This window comes from Raphanus sativus, unplaced genomic scaffold, assembly GCF_000801105.2.
Source record: "Raphanus sativus cultivar WK10039 unplaced genomic scaffold, ASM80110v3 Scaffold2282, whole genome shotgun sequence".
Classification (NCBI taxonomy): domain Eukaryota; kingdom Viridiplantae; phylum Streptophyta; class Magnoliopsida; order Brassicales; family Brassicaceae; genus Raphanus; species Raphanus sativus.
In genome coordinates, this window is record NW_026617591.1 from 1 (window position 1) to 16398 (window position 16398).

The 16398-nt window shown below is 40.4% G+C and overlaps 4 protein-coding genes across 9 annotated transcripts; 2 read left to right on the forward strand and 2 right to left on the reverse strand.

Annotated features, from left to right (window-relative positions):
* The first annotated feature begins 2802 nt into the window (after positions 1-2802).
* Positions 2803-6156, forward strand: LOC108818112 (uncharacterized). 2 transcript variants are annotated; one of them, XM_057000047.1, is made up of 8 exons: positions 2803-3026; positions 3113-3314; positions 3390-3615; positions 3706-3933; positions 4034-4198; positions 4270-4344; positions 4414-5649; positions 5749-6079. In XM_057000047.1, exons 1-8 carry the CDS (start codon positions 2807-2809, stop codon positions 5833-5835), a joined length of 2439 nt encoding a protein of 812 aa, XP_056856027.1. In that variant the 5' UTR covers positions 2803-2806; the 3' UTR covers positions 5836-6079. The 2 variants fall into 2 exon arrangements, with proteins under 2 accessions (XP_056856027.1, XP_018446481.1); XM_018590979.2 differs by having other exon boundaries at positions 2804-3026; positions 5736-6156.
* A 98-nt stretch (positions 6157-6254) lies between these two features.
* LOC108818111 (uncharacterized) lies at positions 6255-10651 on the reverse strand. Of its 5 annotated transcripts, none has more exons than XM_018590978.2 (5): positions 7587-10651; positions 7281-7453; positions 6959-7168; positions 6756-6874; positions 6255-6682 (listed from the first exon to the last, which is right to left on the reverse strand). In XM_018590978.2, exon 1 carries the CDS (start codon positions 10396-10398, stop codon positions 7750-7752), a length of 2649 nt encoding a protein of 882 aa, XP_018446480.2. In that variant the 5' UTR covers positions 10399-10651; the 3' UTR covers positions 6255-6682; positions 6756-6874; positions 6959-7168; positions 7281-7453; positions 7587-7749. The 5 variants fall into 5 exon arrangements, with proteins under 5 accessions (XP_018446480.2, XP_056856023.1, XP_056856026.1 ...); XM_057000043.1 differs by having other exon boundaries at positions 6959-7198; XM_057000046.1 differs by having other exon boundaries at positions 6255-6609; positions 6959-7453.
* A 1989-nt stretch (positions 10652-12640) lies between these two features.
* LOC108816652 (enhancer of mRNA-decapping protein 4) lies at positions 12641-14733 on the reverse strand. The gene is made up of 6 exons (XM_018589215.2): positions 14676-14733; positions 14107-14297; positions 13691-14032; positions 13504-13596; positions 13259-13414; positions 12641-13181 (listed from the first exon to the last, which is right to left on the reverse strand). Exons 1-6 carry the CDS (start codon positions 14686-14688, stop codon positions 13005-13007), a joined length of 972 nt encoding a protein of 323 aa, XP_018444717.2. The 5' UTR covers positions 14689-14733; the 3' UTR covers positions 12641-13004.
* A 245-nt stretch (positions 14734-14978) lies between these two features.
* On the forward strand, positions 14979-16197 carry LOC130505442 (uncharacterized). Its single transcript, XM_057000048.1, has 6 exons — positions 14979-15139; positions 15374-15480; positions 15565-15660; positions 15757-15822; positions 15917-15955; positions 16045-16197. Exons 3-6 carry the CDS (start codon positions 15589-15591, stop codon positions 16195-16197), a joined length of 330 nt encoding a protein of 109 aa, XP_056856028.1. The 5' UTR covers positions 14979-15139; positions 15374-15480; positions 15565-15588.
* Positions 16198-16398: the final 201 nt, after the last annotated feature.

Genomic DNA, 16398 nt, shown 5'->3' on the forward strand with positions numbered 1-16398 from the left:
TAGATTCAAAAGCATTGAAGCTTGAACTGTAGAAGCAGTAGGCTTAGATTCAGAAGTCTATAATAGACTTGAATAACAAGAAGCTCTATGGCTTAGATTCAGAGGTTCATGACGAACTTGAATAAGAAAACATTGCGCTTAATAATATAACATAAAAGAAGCTCAACGGCTTAAGAAAAATATTAATAAAGAAGTTCTACGGCTTAAAAAAAAAATTAAGAAAAATCAGGAGCGGAACAGATCGTTAAATCATTAGGGCTTAGAGCCTTAGACTTTCTCGGCAGCTTCCCTTCATTGTCTATCGTCGGCGACACCAGTCTGAATTCATCACTCGACATTTTTCTCCTTTTTTTTTTTTTGGGTGTGTTTAATTGCAAATACTCCCTACGCACCGTGTTAACTTTATCTTAAATGTCTCTACTCTGTGAATAGTGTGTTGTTTAAGTGGTGAGAGAAAGTACCCATAGTGCCGGAAGCATCAGCTTCTCCGTAGAAAGTGGCGTGAGCGTTGACCCATGGACCTCCAGTGTAAACTCCGGGGATTCTGGCGTTCACTGTGGTCGCCACCAGAGCAGCAACCACCATTACTGTCATTATTTTTGCCGCCATATTTTTTCTTCGGTACGGAAAAAAAGTTTTGAGAAAAGAGAAAAAGTGTGTGAAGGAAGAGGAAGGTAGGGAGGCTACTTATGGAGGGAGAGATGCTGCTTCAAAATAGTTTGCGGCTATATCTTATTATATTTAAAAATAAAATAAATTCATTTTATAAAGTATTTTTTATTAATGAGAAAATAACGAATTTGTCATTCCGCATTTCTTGCCTCGTGGATCTAATAAAAATATTTATATTATATTCCACCGAATTTGGTTTTTGTTTAAAAACTTCCACTTTCAGGAAAATAATTTCGTCTGGTAGATTTTTATTTTTGTCTGGTAGATTATTATTGAACTGTTTTAGAACATTTAAATTTTGAAAACTTTCCCCTTTAGTATTATTACAGATACATATTTCATGATTTTATAAAAATTAATGAACAACTTTTTTAGGAGCTTAAGTGCTTAGAATGGATTTTTTTAAAGGTAGGAAATTTTATATATTAGAAAAAAAAACTCTACGGCATTTTTTTATATAAGCCAAGACCCAAGAGGAAAGCAAACGCACGTGGTCCGCACATGGGTAGCTCATGCATTTTCCTTGGTCAATTTGCGAGTGGGCAATTGAGAATCCCACTGAACTAAATCCTGCGATCCGATTCGATCCAATTCATTTGATCATATTGCAATACTTTTATGTAAAAAGAGATCTAAGCTATCACTTGCTAACTAAATACGTAGTAGTATCAATGTATCATGTAATACGTTTGTTTCTTTACGGATTCGATCCAATTCATTTGATCATATTGCAATACGTTTGTTTCTTTACGGATTTTAAATGAGATTACTAGTGTCCGTATAAGTACACGGAAAATACGGTATCACATTTAACAGGGCCGTGCGTTGATGCAGTTGGGCTTCAACTGATTGCGGGTCCCTCTTTTCTTGTTCTACCACATACACACCGACGCATGCATACACTCATATACTAATTAAGTGATCTTCACAGAGTGAACGCATCCGATGTACAAGTTGAAGTGGGTAAGAAAATCACATGATTAGATGTGTTTGATCGATTGGAAGAAAATATATGTATTTTTCTTCAAAAAGATAATGTATAGTGTAACTTCATCCTGACACGTAAATACTCAAAGAGAAAACACACAAGATTACATTAAATAAAATATACTAGATAAATGATTTGTTTACAATTAAAATTATTTTCACCAACCAAGGAAATTTCGAATCTCTCCATATTGTGTGGGGTATATATCATAGTTATAGAGGAATTTAAAAATATTAGACCACTATATCCATGTGGCTTCATTTATTGCAAGCAGTTTACATTTGCTTTATAAATAATTGTTCTCAAGATCGTTAAATCATTAGGGCTTAGAGCCTTAGACTTTCTCGGCAGCTTCCCTTCATTGTCTATCGTCGGCGACACCAGTCTGAATTCATCACTCGACATTTTTCTCCCTTTTTTTTGGGTGTGTTTAATTGCAAATACTCCCTATGCACCGTGTTAACTGATTTTGTATGGTTCTCAATTGCGACACGTCAATGACACGTGACGAGTTTGGGTGTGTGGAAGGGATGAGGTTAACACTATAATGTCTTTGAAACATGACTTGTGGCACAACCCCATATCAGTTAATTAAATAAGCTGTCATTTCGAAATATTATATTACTATTCAAGTGAACACCAAAGCGTTCTCTATGTATAATGGATAACAAGACGTCGTTTTATTATGTGAAAGACGCTTCGTGTTCCAAATACACGCATGACACACGACACGCACTAAGATGTTCATTCCTCTGCGTTTTTCTTTTTTTGGATTCCGGCGTGTTTACTCTGTCTCTGGCGAAAGGTCATGTCTTCCGTCGGATGTTCACGTGTTGAGGAGATATGAGATCCTCTTTGACTCATATGTGGGCTTTGGGCCTTTTAAAATTAATGTTTTTCTTGTTTTGGACTTTGTTTTATGTCTTGGTGTTTTGTTGTTGGTAAGTGGGTTTAATCGTATAATAATAAAACAACAGATGACTTAAAAAAGAAAAGAAAGACGTGTTTTGGGCTTTTCTTGGGACCGACCGAGCAAAGATTTTTTTTTATTTATTTATTTAAATAGCGGACGTCGAGAATGACAATATTACCCTTATTTCTTTTAAGAAACTACTAATCAACCTAAACCCTAAAGCTTCTCCTTAAATGAATATATCGTCTCCGTATAATCTCTCTCTCCAAACGCCGCCGACGATGTCGTCTTCAACTTATTTTCCAAAACGCATCGCATGTATGGAGATTGTTACATCGGAAGAAAACATCGACGAGTCCGTTCCAGTTTTCAAAGTAGTGTCTCGGGAAAAAACTTGCCCTGCTCCCAGGTTCCGGCATCTTCCGACAGACGACGATCTTATTCCTGCGCCAGGTAGCTTATATTTTTCTCCACGATGTTAGCAATGTTTTTTGTGCACCTTGCTGATGTTAATGTTTGTTGTATTGACTAAACCTTAGCGACAGCAAGTGCTTCAAACCTTAGCGACGCATGGGACGAAACCCTAGTTGTGTCTGGTTTAGTGAAATACCAAGATGAGATAGGCTTGATCGCCGATGTAGAGCTTCTCAAGAAGCTTTTTTCGACTCCTTACACTCGAGCTGGATTATCCTTGGAAGTTCAGCGCATTGGGGATACGCTTGTGTTGAAGCCATCACCTGGGTGAGTCTTTTTTTACAAAATTTTGTTTTGTTTTGTAAATCTCCTTAGTAATGTTATATTGTTTCTTTGATGTAGACCTGAGGTTGATGAAGATGAAGGATGTAAAACGCAACTTGATGAATCTCTGTATCAGAGTTTTGTTACGCAATCGCTGAGGTCCGAAGACTCCGAGGAATCCAGAAGAAGACTTTTCATTTGCCAGTTGGGCGACATCCAGATGCTTGTGGGCAGTAAGCTGCATCGGTTCCGCAACGAGGAAGAGTTGGATGTAAACTTGCTTCTATTGGATGTTAGCAAAAGGGTAAGTAAACTTTCTATTTATATGTGGATGTAATCTTTGTATAAATGTGTTTTTTCATTGAACTTTCTGTTTGTTCTTCTTAACACGCAGTTGTCACGTTTGCCCTGGCTTGAAGCGTGGCTTCAGAACATCATGACAGATGTGCCAGAGTTAGGAGTTTGTCACCATGATAATGGCGTTTTGAAAGGATACGAATACTTATCCACTTCGGAGATTTGCTCAGTAAAACAAACCTCGGCGTACATTGTTCAGCAAAACGCTCATCAGATTCTGTCTTTCCTTCGATCAAATTGCAAGGACGATCCTGGACTTTACTGGGTAAAGTTCTCTCTTCCTCGCAGATTATATTATTATTATTATTATTGTTATTGTTCTTTCAGGAACTGATTTGGCTTGGCTTGTGTGCTTTTGTCTACAGCTCTACCGAAGTCCAGGTGAAGATGTGATTCAACTTTTTCATTTTTCATCAAAGAACCATTCTTCAGGCGAGGGAATCACCTGCACAACACATTTGACATCCAAGATGAGAACTGACTCGATGTTTTCCTTGGGGAAACTGCTTCACAAGCTTGCCCTGTCTGTGGTAAGGAAGGAATCATACATTAATAACAGCTTTAACTGCCGCTTTTCTTACATGTGTTGCATCGTGTGCAGGAGGCTGAAGCTCCCATCAAGTGTGCGACTTTCCTCACTAAATGTCTGAATGTCTTGGATGAGCAAGAACATATGGTATGGTTTTTAACTCTGATATCTCTGAGTTCTTATGTGTGTACTCATTGAATGGTTGATATCATGCAGGTTGTTCGGTCAGATGCCCACGAGCTCTTTGCTAGGCTCCTTCTGAAGAGACAAGCTGATTTCATTTCCGAGTGTAAGGAGGGCGTTCAAGGTCAAGTGATGATTGAATTCAAGCTAAACGACAACTATTCGTGTTGTTATGAAGCTGTTCCTTTGTCTGTGCCAGAGACAGTTCCCATTCTGGTCTTACCGAAGTACCTGGCAGTCTATCATGTCCGTCAAGCCGTTAATTCCCTTATGTGGTCACAGCAGCTTCAACCGGCTTCGGAAGCGTTAACCCCTAAACTGTCGAGTCAGCTTCATCTTCAATGCGAAGCTGGGCTGTCTCTAGGTGCTGCTTACCTTGAAGCTAAGCAGCAGTTGCAGGGAGCTTTCAACATTATAAACCAAGCTTGCCGTTCTCATATTTCATTGCCAGAAAAGCCCCACGGTACTGTGTTCATTTCTTCCATGGAACTACCCTTCTTGGCGGAATCGTGGTTTGTTGTGGGCGATCTGTTTGCCCTTTGTTACGGAGAACCAGTAGGCGAGTTCAAATTGACCCCGTCAGATTTGGGAAACGTGCTAGAAGAGACAACAACAGAGGACAGAATACTCAAGTTTCTCAAATCTCCTCTATCCGTTGGTGTGGTGGAGAACCTGGTGGATGCTGGTAAATGCTATAAAGAATGTCTAACTGCAATTCGGAAGCTTCCAGATGGCAAGTTTGTTCAGACTCTTACTGAACACTTGGGGAGCCTACATATAAAACTTGGTGACTTGCTTTCCCGGGTCGGAAACTTCGTGACTGCTAAAGACGCGTATGATGCTGCGATTTACGCTTTCAAAGAAGCAAAGGCACATGTTGGTCCTGCTCAAGAGGAGAAGGTTAGGGTCTACAAGTACCTGGCGGATGCATATTTCAGCTTAGGATTGTGTTTAGCAAAGGGAATGATGGATGATGGTTGTGCCAGGCAGAATATAAGAGAGGCTTTGAACTTATATGAAGGGGATGTTTTGTGTAATACATGCGCAGAGGAAACTGCTAATGCTTTCTTGGAGCTAGCGCAATGTTTTCAAACATCCTGCATGAGGCTTTATAAAAGCAACCAGTGGAAAACAGCCTCGTCTTTCGCTTCGTTAGCTCTTGGTAATTGGCAAAAGTCATCGTTATATTATAACGCCGAGAATTTTCCCGAGAAGTTCTTGGCCACGCTTACAGATATGGCCACTTTCTCCTTGAAACTTCCTAACTCGGTAAGTGGTGGTGAACCATTAGTAACTTCTCTATTGATTGATGTGTTGTGTGGTATTGAGCCATTAGTAACTTCTCTATTTTTTAGCACCCGAAAGCAGCTTTGGATATTCTTCTCGATGGCCGTCACGTTTCCGAAACAACAGCAAAAGGTTCGGAATCCTGGAACCTATTCTGGAATAAATTGAGGGAGGTTCTACTGTCAATGTTGCACCAAGCAAAAAAGGCGGAGGACAAAAACATTGAGAAACTGAGTGAAATATATCTAAGGTCGCTTCGCAGTAATGATCGGACATTCTTGACAGAAACCCACGCGGAGATCTCGGTGTTACAGAAAAGAGTTTGACACAATACATTGTAGTGGGTGCTTTTATCTTTGTAGTGGTGCTTTTATCTTGATGTTTGACACAATACATTGTTTTCTCTTTTCCATTTGTTCAATCTTAGAGAGTGTTTGACAGGGTTCCCAATCTCTCTGAATCATTAATTCCCCTGTTTTGTTTTGTCTTTTTGACAAGGTGTCCTGTTTTTCTTTTGATTCCTTGAAAAAGGAGAAGGAAGTTCAAGTTTGGTTGGATACAGAGGTTTATTATGCATGCAAATTAGCTAACAGGTGAAAACACATCTTATTAGAGAAGTTTGTTTGAAACCAGGTTAGACAAAGAGTATATGACTTGCACAACAACTTGAACTCAACAAGCTCAACAATGAAGTCTCCGGTGAGACTAATCATACAGGCTCTGGAGTACCATATCTCCCAGCTTGTATATGTGAATCCAAGAAATGCTGGTTCAGACTTGGGTTCCACGTTAAAGAGCTTATGATATACACACCACAAGAAGCCCACAGAGTTTAAACTTAAGACAGTTGTCTGAAGAAGAGGACATCAATGGATCAAAGACTAAAGCTTTGGCCCTTCTCTTCACGGGTTCTCTTGTCTGCTTCTCTGTCACTCTTCCAAGCTGTACCAAGATGTGGAATGAGATTAGCTCTACTTCAGTTTCAGATCCTTAATAAGACAAGTTTCATTGTGACCTGAGAAACAATACTATTGGTGTCAACAATCTGGGAGAAGTTGGAGTAAAGATACAATCATTTGGCTTTTGACCTGTTCGGATAAGAAGTTAACACCAATGTAATTAGCCATCTAATAAGTCTCTCCAACGATCCATCTCAACGGTTTCCAGGTACGTTGGAAAGCATAGTACAGAGATATCGCCCAAGATGCTGTTAAAAAGTCACATGATTCAGCCACTACTTGAACAGACACTGATTATAGCAGAAATCAAAGAAGGGAAGAGATGTGCTTACACGCATACGCCATAGGCATACAAGGGTCCTCGGTTTTATCTGCCATGTCAAGTAGATGCGAGTTTTCCATTAAGCATCAGCACAAGCGTCAGCATAACCTTGAGCGTAACCCTCCTTGTGACCATCAGCGTATCCATCACCATAGAGACTGAACACTTCGATGTACAGTCAGCGTATCCCTCCTTAAGTGTTTGGCCATCTCTCAAGGTACTACAAAACCCAAGAGAGCCACCACACGAGCTAATGTATAACAATTACAAAGTCTTTCGGTAAATAAACAAGTCCCACCAATGGATAGATAATTTGTCTGTTTGGCACTCACAAGACTGTGTTGATGTGAAGTGCTTTGAGCAGAGAGGTCGCCATTTGCTTCACCAGAACTTGGCCTCCTGAACGCTGTCCATCACGTCGTTCTTCTATCAGATTCTGCAGTTTCTGAGGGAGGTCGTTCTCTACTATCAGCTGCTTTGGCTTTGGATGGTGCTCGTAAACAGCCTGTTTCACATCATTGAAACCAAAATGATAGAGTATTGATATCTCTAACTCTTCAATCAAACCAGAATACAAGATAGAACAGAGACTACAAGATGAAATAGAAGATAGCTTCGTAAGTTCCGATCACAATCACCTTCTCATGGCGAAGATGACTGATCACGATGATCTCATGGCGACCGTGCCGAGACTCATAGCGTCTACAACATCAACATACAAAGCATACCCTTCTTCTTCGATCAAGCTCTGTATTTATTCTGCTATTTGCTTCAGCTATTCCAACTGCAAAGCCTCCAAACCTACCAGAGTCTCTCCTCTTTAATTCTTGTCCACGTCAGCAATAAGGATCTATCAATACTTTCCCCTTGAAAACAAGCTTGCCCACAAGCTTGTATGGCAAGAACCCATCGAACACATGAATGATGATCATGTTGGTCTCTTCTCCCCTGCTGAAACCCCGATACAGCAACATTGGCCAAGCTGAGTATATGAACATTCTTTTTATACTTGAACATCCAAGACTTGGCCATTTTACTTCTCTGCCTTTGTTGCATCACCTTGACACTACGAACATACCAGCCACTCCACAATCTTCCATTGTCACGACTTTGTGCAATGCCCACTTCTTGTCTTGTAACATATATGTAAGCTCTTTGTACATTAAACTGCTGTACTTCTGGCCAAGCACCTACTTTACTGAGCCTTGGTTTGTACTTAAACATATATGTCTTGAAAGACTTTTTCTTCTTAGGACTTCGTTGTCCTTGTACTCGTAGTAGATTACCCTCATGCTGCATCAATAACAAGTCGTTGTCTTGAGGTACCAAACGATTCTTAAATGTTGAAACTCTGAACATCTCTTGTATCAACAGCTCGGATTCTTTCTTTTCTTCTCCATCATATCTCCAAATCAACTCAGCCACTATCCGTAAGCAAATAAGTATGCTCTCATATACTCCCGCCCTTGAAAACAAGCTTGCCCACAAGCTTGGACTGAGTAAAATGATGTGTGGCTGCAACTCCTTTCCATTGGCTGAAACTGTGATTCGGAAACCATGTTCAAAAACTCCAAAGTGACAAGAAGAATATCCAACGTGATCAAACCACTGCCATATCACTTCTCTCAAGGCCAGTAACCTGAAGAGATGCATTTGGTCTGAGCGTGTCTGCCCTCTCCGTTTAAATCTCCATTTGTGCTTCACTTGGAAATTCAAAAGATGAGTAAAGGACATCCAGCTTCGTGAATCATGCCTCATCAAACATTTGTACCACAGCCAGGATAGATACAAGTCCTCAAACTCCAACTTTTTCGCAAAATCCAACTTGGAAACATCCTCTCTTGCAGCCCATGTTCTCAAACTCTGTGACCATGCCTCCATGTTCGGATATTCTCTGTATCTCCACCAAAGCCAACGAAGTTTAGACCGAGACTGCATAAACTTCCCTCGATCTTGCTGTAGCATATTGATTTTTTTGTATTTGAATTTAAACCACCCATCCTTGTTGCTTTTTCTCTTTGGTGATATGCTCAACAAACGAGTAGGATCAGAACAAACATCATCCTCTCTTTGAAGTTTTACGCCAATTGATCCCTCCAAAACTGCATCTAACTCCACCTCGTAGAAAACTGTCCCAGCCATCACAGTCCTTGTGACAGCAACCGCATAACCATCGGGCAGCTCACTACCAGTTTCATGTATAACCCATCTCCTAAGCATGAATCTCATAAAGTTCCTGTCTTTGAACTTAAACTTCCAGGCTTTGGGATACTTTAATTTCTTCTTCTTAATGACTTCTGTAGTTAGTGAAGGCAACTCCTGCACCTTTTCTGCTTCTGTCTCATGAATAGATTCAACGTCAGAAGTTGAGTCATCTTTCAACTCCATCTCTACAGAAAAACGTTCTGTCTCTTGATCATCATCAAGACAACAGTCTTTTATTGCCTTCTCCATATCATCAGTGTTTGATATCTCACTTTCTGCAACAGTCTTTTGTTCCCTTTCCTCAAGTGAGTCATTATCAAGCTTTTCTTCTGCCTTTTTATCAGCAAGACAATCACCAGAGCGCATAAAGACTACTTCCATTGTTGGTGATGTTGTGTTCCTTGCCAAATATGGCTCATGAACAACGAAATTGCTAGCTACTGATCCAGCTCCTGAATCCGTGTCAACCAAAGAACAACTCGGAACAGAAGCAAAACGAGCTAACAATCTGCATTTGAAGTCACTCCAATCCTTGAATTTCGTTCTGCGCCTCACCCAATAGAACCATCGACGAGCAGCTCCTTCCAAGTACAGAAAAATGAGGTCTAGTTTTGCATCATCTTCATAATGGCTAAAGAACCGATCAGCTTTCACAATCCAACTTTCTGGATTAGCTCCATCAAACATAGGCAAGCCCTCAAACACATGCATCTCAGCATTTTTGATAATATGATCACTACTTTCAACATTCAACACACCAGCTCGATAACCTAATTGAGAATCCTTCCGGTTTTGTTCCTGATTCTGAAGCGATACCTGAGGATAAAGTGTCGTAGATGTTGGAGCTTCGTTCTTTCTCAAGTCACCATCTATCACTCGTGAGGCCAATTTCTCCTTCCCTGATATCATACTCTGAGTATCGTTCATGGCAGATCTCCTCGATGCAAGGAATTTTTGGAGTCCACCATTCAAATACTCCAACAATACAGCACTGTCATTCTCGAACGACGATCTCGACTCCTCAACAACGACGGAATGATCGGAGGCGACAGATGCCGCCAGCGAAGAACTCCGATACATATTCGCGTTGCATCCGTATCCTCCGTAACTTTCGGAACCTCTTGAATCTCCGTAACCTCCGCCACCGTAACTTCCGTAACTTCCATTATCTCCTCCGATGAAACCAGAAACGGAACCATCGCGTCTCTTCAATCTCGCCGCCGATTCATCAAACTTCCTCATCATTGCGTTGAATCCGAACCAGTATCACCGCACCAATGATAGAGTATTGATATCTCTAACTCTTCAATCAAACCAGAATACAAGATAGAACAGAGACTACAAGATGAAATAGAAGATAGCTTCGTAAGTTCCGATCACAATCACCTTCTCATGGCGAAGATGACTGATCACGACGATCTCATGGCGACCGTGCCGAGACTCATAGCGTCTACAACATCAACATACAAAGCATACCCTTCTTCTTCGATCGAGCTCTGTATTTATTCTGCTATTTGCTTCAGCTATTCCAACTGCAAAGCCTCCAAACCAACCAGAGTCTCTCCTCTTTAATTCTTGTCCACGTCAGCAATAAGGATCTATCACAAACACTCAACACACTCAGCTTCTATAATAGTATTAAGACTAATAGTATGGTGGTTCATTACCTTGATAAGTTTGAGTAGATTAAGTCGAGCTATTGCATCTTGGTGGTCTAGCCTTGAAATAAGCAACGGAGTCAATCCATTTACAGCTAATGTCTTGTTGATCCGAGATGATTTCCTGGATTCAAGAATGATAAAAAACTCAAGAAGTTGAAACTTCACTTAATAAGAACATTTTGAAATGATTAAATAATCTACTACAAAGAAAAGAGAGAAACATACATGATGATCTTCAAGAATGGCTCCAGTATGTGCACGAAGTGTCTCTCAGGACAGCTCTGAAAGAAGTTAACTAACTTCTGAATTGCCTCGTTCTTGAGCAACGCCTGTTCCACCTTGTGGTTGTTGTCATTGTCTTGCGCCAAGCAAACAGCAATTGAGTCCAAGGCTATCACGGACCAGTATTCATCATCGAGCAGACTCAGGTAAACGTCCAGACCGCCGTGAGCTCTTAGCTGCTCTCTTGAGTTCCGAGATGCATGAGCCATATCACATAGAAGTGGCAATGCATATTGTTTTAGAGGAGAATCAGACATGATGAAAAGCATTAGGTGCGGTATGATTCCGTTTTCGGCCGCTTGTTCCTGCCTCCTCTTATTTATCTTGCACAGGTTGAATAGCGCACTAAGCACCTCATGGTGGATCTGATAAACAAGATTCCCTTCCTTAAGCTCAAGGTTGGGGATCAAATGCTTGATTGCATCCGCCCGCTGAAGATTCTCCAAACAATTTGGATCAGTGGATAAATGATTGGTGCACTCCAATATCTGGAAAAAAACAAAAAGCAGTGTAAGCATGCAACCTGTGTAGGCAGAAAATGAAGCTTCATAATGTTTCCAAGTACCTTTAAGAGAATAGGAGGTTCCACACGGTTGAACATCTGGAAAAGACGACTGAGTAAGCTTTGGCTGCACATGTACGATTTGACTGTTGTATCAGCTCGTGCAAATTCAAGAAGCAGATCAGCCACTGTGTTTCTTCAATCTCTCTGTTGTTTCTTTTGTTGCCTTAAAAGTTTGGATTTTTTTTAATATGTAAAATCTATCTCTCTCTGGGGATTTTTTTCTTCAATCTCTGTGCTGTTTCTTTTTTTTCATCTACTGGAAGAAAGTTATCAGGTCTTGGACTCCCCTGGATCACTAGGATACTCCCTTGATAAATTGACTTCTGTTACTGAGTTGTAAGACTTCTATCTCACAAAGTTTCTAATAATGGCATAGATTTTAATCTCATGGACTGTGTTTGGTGTAAACCTGCAGTGATTTAAGCAACAAGAACCTTGGAGGGGACTTGTCGTATCAGCTTCCTCCAAATGTTGAGAGATTGTATGTATGTTTGTTGATTTCTCTCTGTGTGTTTTGACAAGTTTCTTTGTGTGTCTGTTTGTAAGTTGATAAAGTTTCTGAATTTTGTGTTTAGGAATCTTGCTAATAACCAGTTCACTGGATCTGCTCCGTACTCCATTCCTAAAATGACACCCCCCAAGTACCTGTAAGTTCAATTATTTATCTTCAGACCTTATCTTGGAGAAGTTTGGTGTATTTTATGGAACATTGGATTACATGATTCTCAAATTATATATTTCATAAGCACTCATAGATTTACAAGAGATTTACATCATCACCTCAAACTCATTGAACTGATTCACTTCAAAATTGTCTGCATCCTTATCAACTGGTAATTTGTTCTTTATTACACAGAGATCCTGTAGTGTTCTTTTTCTTTTTTTCTTTGGTGTTTAGTTAGAAATACGGGACAAGAAGAAGACAATTTACAGCCATATAAACAAGAGGTCATAAACAGAGCAATTACCAGTTGGCCTAGAAGCAAAATTTTTATGGAATTAAAAAAAGAGCAATCACCAGTGGCCCATACGGGACAAGAAGAAGACAGTTTACAGCCATAGAAACAATCGATCATAAAAGAGACTTGTATAGAAACTAACTCATCATCCCTTTTGTTAAACTTTTTTTTCAAATGCTTAAAACCTGCTAAATCATCAAGAGGTCTCCCACAGAGAAGGAATTGAAAGAGTATTGGCACATTTGTTCTGTCAAAATTCATCAGATCCAAGTGTGTGTATATACATTGTGTTACCGCTTAAGTGTGTGCAAATCCATTGTCATAACATTTTTCCAAAGCCACTGTCGTTACCCCTTCCCAAGTAACACGTATCTAACCAGCAGCTTAGTGTTCTGTAGCCTTGTTGTAAGCATCAGCACAAGCGTCAGCATAACCTTGAGCGTAACCCTCCTTGTGACCATCAGCGTATCCATCACCATAACCCCCTCCATGGTTTGCTAACCGATTCCTCTGGCTCACCGCTATTAAATCTCGTGCGGCTTGGACAAAAGTGATGCGTTCCTGTAAAATCGTGAAGCAACATTAGAAAGAGAAGGGAATGGACGGGGTCATAACGAGGAAGAAGCTTTCCAGCATACCTTCAAACTAGGGTCAAGATCAAACCGTTGTTGTTCGGCAGCAGCGCGTGTGTGCTCCGCCATTTTTGCCTGCAAGGCTGAGACTACTTGACCAATCATGGTCTCGCATGATCTCTCAAACGAAGGCAGGTCCTCAATTATGGAGGCAGCATCCCTCTAAATTTTATAAAAGACATATGTAAGAGAATCGATCTTGTTGGGAGATGTAAAAGAGAACTGTTTTCGCCAAGGTGAAGTCGAATTACCTTGAAGGATTGTCTGGCAGAGAACGGGATCTGAATCTGCTTTTCCTCGAGCTTTGAAATGAGTTGGTCAGCACGTGCGCTCTGGTATGCTCTCTGTTATATACAAGAATGAAGGAAAGGAAAAAAACAGTTATCAAATCCATACAACAAGGAATGGAATAGGCTTATTAAATAATAAAATTCTAACCAAGGACTGTGTGAATGAAGAAGACACAGCTTCTTCCAAAGGTGATGTCAGTGCGTGTAATGCTTCTGGAGAGGGCATCATCGCTTTCCACATTGTTGGCCCTAAATTCTTGGTGATTAAGCTTGTAAGTACATTCTCCAATTGCTGTTGGAGGTCACGCATTGGATTTTCCTGACCAGCAGTCTCTTCTACGAAGCGGGCAAATAGAGCATCAGCATTTGACTTGGAGATCCTCTCAATCTCCGCAGCTAAAGCCCCTTCCACTCTTTGACCTTCTTCTTCGACGCTATGGTCAACGAGACTGAACAATCCTTCTTGCATCTCGTTCTGCGAAACCAATATCTGCAAAGGGAAGCAAAGTATCAGAAGAAAAAAAACAAAAGTATGTTCCAAAGAAATGTGTTCCAAGTCAGAACCTGATTCATCATATCTTTGATTGCAGATACAGCCTCCTCCACCTCCTCGATTTCTACTTCATTCACAAAGAATAAATGGAGAAAAGGACTTTGATGGAGGAAGATGTAGCTTCCACGTTGAGGACACTCCCCCTGCTTAACCACGATTCCAAGGTATTCGTTGTTCTTCTTCGTTGTCACCCTCGTCAGACCTCGAAAAGAAAAGAGGTAATCAGGTGAAAAAACAGAACTCAGAACACATAGAGCTTGAAGGATCTATCATCATCATCATCATCATCATCATCATAACGCACCAATAACGAAAAGTTATCATCGTCAAATCTGTTACGAAACAGAGACTCAACTTTCCCGAGGAAGGATCAATCATAACACAAATAAGGATCATCAGAACACGAAGAGCTTAACGGAGACGCTTTTAAGGATCATCATCATCTTACCGCTAAACTGAAGAAAGATTATCACTGTCAACATCACTTACGACGAAACAGAGAGACGCAAAGGATCATTTGAACAGGGAGAGCTTAACGCAGATACAACGAAGGATGAATCAAAAGTTGTTTCAACCATACCTGTTCCCACCATTTCGCTTCTGCTTGCTTCGCCTGGATGATGGAAGGAAGGAGAGAAGAGAAGTATGAGAGTGAGAAAGAGAGATTCTCTCTGGCGGGGATTTGAATCTGAACTCAATTCAATTGGACGGTTCAGATTTGAAACTGGATTTATTCAATTGTACGGCTCAGATTTCGCCACGTCGCCACGTCAGATTCATTAAACTGTGTCCTAGGTTTCAAGGAATGGGTCGCGTGTTCGAGATGGCTTTGACGCGTTTTGCTTCATTTTCTCTGATTTTAATTTAATGAATGTCAAATTACGATTTTACCCTCATCTTCAACCTCTTGCCTACGTTTTCAGATCTGTATTATCTTGTTCTTCATTCATGAAATAGACACTGATTTAGCTCTTGGTGGTCGTGTCCACTCGTTGCCTCCATCGTCGTCATCTTCTTCCTCAATCCAAGCCGTATCATCCAACGGTAAGAAAAGTTGATACCTTTCAACCTGATTTTAGCTCTAGCTTTCTGAAGATTCTTGCTTTGATTGAGAAAAAGAAGGTTCATTTCTCCGTTTCCTATATATTGATTTGTCAATTAAACATGTAGATGTTTTGTAATAAGATCAATGCTGTTTTTATGTAATGATACGACAACAGATAGGTGTTTGGCTTTTGTGTCTTGTCTGATGTTTGTACTGTGATGTTTAATCTACAGCCAGCGAAGCTCAGAGTCCTCAAAAGGTCTTTGAACGAGGTGGCTCTTTCTTGGCTGGGAATTTGTCTTTTAATAGGGCGAGAGTGTCCTTGGAAGGACTAAATCCAGTAAGAACAATATAATTTCGTCCTTTATATGCTTCTGTTTAACCTTTTCTGAGTCAATGCGTCTGATTTTTGGTTTGTCTGCAGCCCCCTGCCTACAAAGAGCCTTTAATGACTATTCCAGGAAGCCACCCGATTGTGCAGCATGAGATTTTGAATAATAAAAAGCAAATCTTAACCAAGGTGAAATAACTTTTTTGAATGCTCTTTTGGTAAGACTACCTTTGATAGACTTATGAAAGGGTCGATTATATCTGCTGTTTTTTTTTTCTTTTGCAGGACGCAGGTGACTCAGTGAAACTATGGGATATAACTAAGGGTGTTGTGGTAGAGGACTATGGGAAGGTCTCTGTGAAACTTACGCTTCTTATTTGAGTTTCTGATATATTGTATGTACATGCTGCTGTAATCGTGAAATTATATGTTTCCATGTTTGCAGATATCATTTGAAGAGAAGAAAGAAGAACTGTTTGAAATGGTAAGTCGCTTTGATACATTTTCAAAGATTATGATACTTTTTCTTTAGTGAGACTAACAGATTTATGTAACTTTATGATATGTTTTCAGGTAAGCATTCCATCATGGTTTACAGTGGATACACGACTTGGATGCTTATCACTACATTTGGAGACTCCACAATGCTTCTCTGCTGAGATGTATTCAGCAAGTGAAACAATACCTCGAGGAGAGACTGTTGAGAGGTGGGAAGAAACGAACTAAAGAGGAGGCGAGTGGTTTGTTCTCCATCTCCCTGCGTATACACAACAAGGCAAGCTGCAGAGTGACACCTGCTTGAACCCTAAAACACGAAAATCCGACTCTCCAGGATCAAACGAAGACGATGAGAAGCAACAAGTGATCCTCTTCACACCCAAAAAGCAACCTGAATCGTCCGAGGAAGCTGCAAATTCACAATCATTA

Excerpts from the sequence above, each read along its gene's own strand:
- LOC108818112 (XM_018590979.2), top strand. The coding sequence starts at position 2,807 with ATGAATATATCGTCTCCGTATAATCTCTCTCTCCAAACGCCGCCGACG. Across the intron at positions 3,027-3,112 it reads CGATCTTATTCCTGCGCCAG|CGACAGCAAGTGCTTCAAAC; the intron begins GTAGCTTATATT and ends ACTAAACCTTAG. Across the intron at positions 4,199-4,269 it reads ACAAGCTTGCCCTGTCTGTG|GAGGCTGAAGCTCCCATCAA; the intron begins GTAAGGAAGGAA and ends CATCGTGTGCAG.
- LOC108818111 (XM_018590978.2), bottom strand. The coding sequence starts at position 10,398 with ATGATGAGGAAGTTTGATGAATCGGCGGCGAGATTGAAGAGACGCGAT.
- LOC108816652 (XM_018589215.2), bottom strand. Across the intron at positions 14,033-14,106 it reads TCAAAGATATGATGAATCAG|ATATTGGTTTCGCAGAACGA; the intron begins GTTCTGACTTGG and ends TTCCCTTTGCAG. Across the intron at positions 13,415-13,503 it reads CTGCCAGACAATCCTTCAAG|AGGGATGCTGCCTCCATAAT; the intron begins GTAATTCGACTT and ends TATAAAATTTAG.
- LOC130505442 (XM_057000048.1), top strand. The coding sequence starts at position 15,589 with ATGACTATTCCAGGAAGCCACCCGATTGTGCAGCATGAGATTTTGAAT. Across the intron at positions 15,823-15,916 it reads TGGTAGAGGACTATGGGAAG|ATATCATTTGAAGAGAAGAA; the intron begins GTCTCTGTGAAA and ends CCATGTTTGCAG. Across the intron at positions 15,956-16,044 it reads AAGAAGAACTGTTTGAAATG|GTAAGCATTCCATCATGGTT; the intron begins GTAAGTCGCTTT and ends ATATGTTTTCAG.